Genomic DNA, 1,545 nt, shown 5'->3' with positions numbered 1-1,545 from the left:
AGCAGAGCATAACTAAGAACTTATTTTTTTGTGGTAGCGCTGAAGGTGAATTAAAGACTCACTCATTTCTCTAAACTTACTCTTGACTTGCCAACATTGCAGATTGAATCATACTGGACATATGAAGTATGCCATGGAAAGCATGTAAGACAGTATCATGAAGAGAAAGAGACGGGTCAGGTGAGTGTTATGAGTAGGTAAAATAATTTTTAGATGACAGAAATGAGAAGCTGGCACTTAGTATAGTATGTACTATCATTTGTGTTTGCACAGAAAATAAGTGTACAAGAGTACTTCCTGGGGAACATGGCCCAGAAGAGCCAGTTGACAGAGACAGGTGTTTTTCTTTGTCATTGTAATTTTACAATATCTTTTTGCTTTTGTAATTTTGTCACATGTTGCTAAGTGTATTTTTTGTTATTGTACTAAAGCTATAAATTCATTTTCAGATAATGCTGAGGTAGAAAATGTCAAATCAACAGCTGAAACAGAGGTAAGTATAATACTGAAGCTTCAGTAACCAGCCACATTTGCTGAGCCTACTGTCAGATCTCAGATTTGTTGTCTTTTTTTCCGTTTTCTCCGTCTTCTCTAATCACTGATGCCCAGGTGCCCACTAAGAATATAGAAGGTCAGCTAACTCCCTACTACTCGCTGGAGATGGGAAATGGGACTCCTTGTGTGCTTAAACAGGATGAGCCTCGCTCTGCGTCTGTGCTTTACGTCTGTCATCCAGAGGCCAAGCATGAGATCTTGTCTATTGCTGAGGTCACTACGTGTGAATATGAGGTGGTGGTTTTGACACCGCTGCTTTGTGCTCACCCGAAATATAGGTAGATATGTCAAAGTGACAATATTTAAATATTGTGCTAAAAGGAATAGTCGATGTTGGAAATTTTGAAATACCATCCTCTGTATCAGGGTTCTGTAGGTGAGATTTCTGGTCAAAACATATTGGTGCCACACTTGACATACTGTATATTCCTTGCAGGTTCAAGTCCTCCCCGGTGAATGCCATCTTCTGCCAGGCTCTGGCAGGCTCCCCTCTGCGGCCTCAGCGACTCGCCCAGTTGGATAAGGAGCAAGAGGAGCAACTTAAACCACCTTTCGGTGCCACCTCTGAGACCAGAGAGGTAAGACATACACGACAAGTTGACGGAGAGGGAAAATGGTTATACGTGCACCAACAACACCCAATTCATTTATACATTCTTTGACACATTACAGGAGGAGGTATCACCGGTGAGAGAAGAGGGCTTCACTGCCACACACAAACCCATGACTGTTGGAGGGCAGTCACAAGTCACTGTAGGCACTACTCACATCTCTCGTCTGACAGATGAACAGCTGATCAAGGAGTTCCTCAGTGGCTCATACTGTCTGCATGGGGTGAGACATGTTCACCTATAGCACCTGAGTAGTTTAGTAATAAACACATAAGTTACCTTCATATTACATACTGAGGTGCCCCAAATTTGATTTGCCCCCACCCCCCCAGAAAACTCGGATCAGAATTTTTTTTTATTTTTTTTTATGGGAATGTGA

At 42.1% G+C, this 1,545-nt stretch overlaps 1 protein-coding gene across 1 annotated transcript in view; it reads left to right on the top strand.

The window, feature by feature from the left end:
* Positions 1–1,545, top strand: part of erlec1 (endoplasmic reticulum lectin 1) — a 6,102-nt gene that overhangs the window by 1,770 nt on the left and 2,787 nt on the right. The window contains exons 4-9 of the mRNA XM_020603266.1: positions 103–180; positions 274–337; positions 450–493; positions 610–833; positions 992–1,133; positions 1,228–1,389. Coding sequence (XP_020458922.1) covers positions 103–180; positions 274–337; positions 450–493; positions 610–833; positions 992–1,133; positions 1,228–1,389 — 714 coding nt within the window. The remainder of the gene's footprint in view (positions 1–102; positions 181–273; positions 338–449; positions 494–609; positions 834–991; positions 1,134–1,227; positions 1,390–1,545) is intronic.

Source organism: Monopterus albus, unplaced genomic scaffold, assembly GCF_001952655.1.
Source record: "Monopterus albus unplaced genomic scaffold, M_albus_1.0 scaffold60.1, whole genome shotgun sequence".
NCBI lineage: Eukaryota > Metazoa > Chordata > Actinopteri > Synbranchiformes > Synbranchidae > Monopterus > Monopterus albus.
This window is presented reverse-complemented; position numbering and strand designations above follow the sequence as displayed.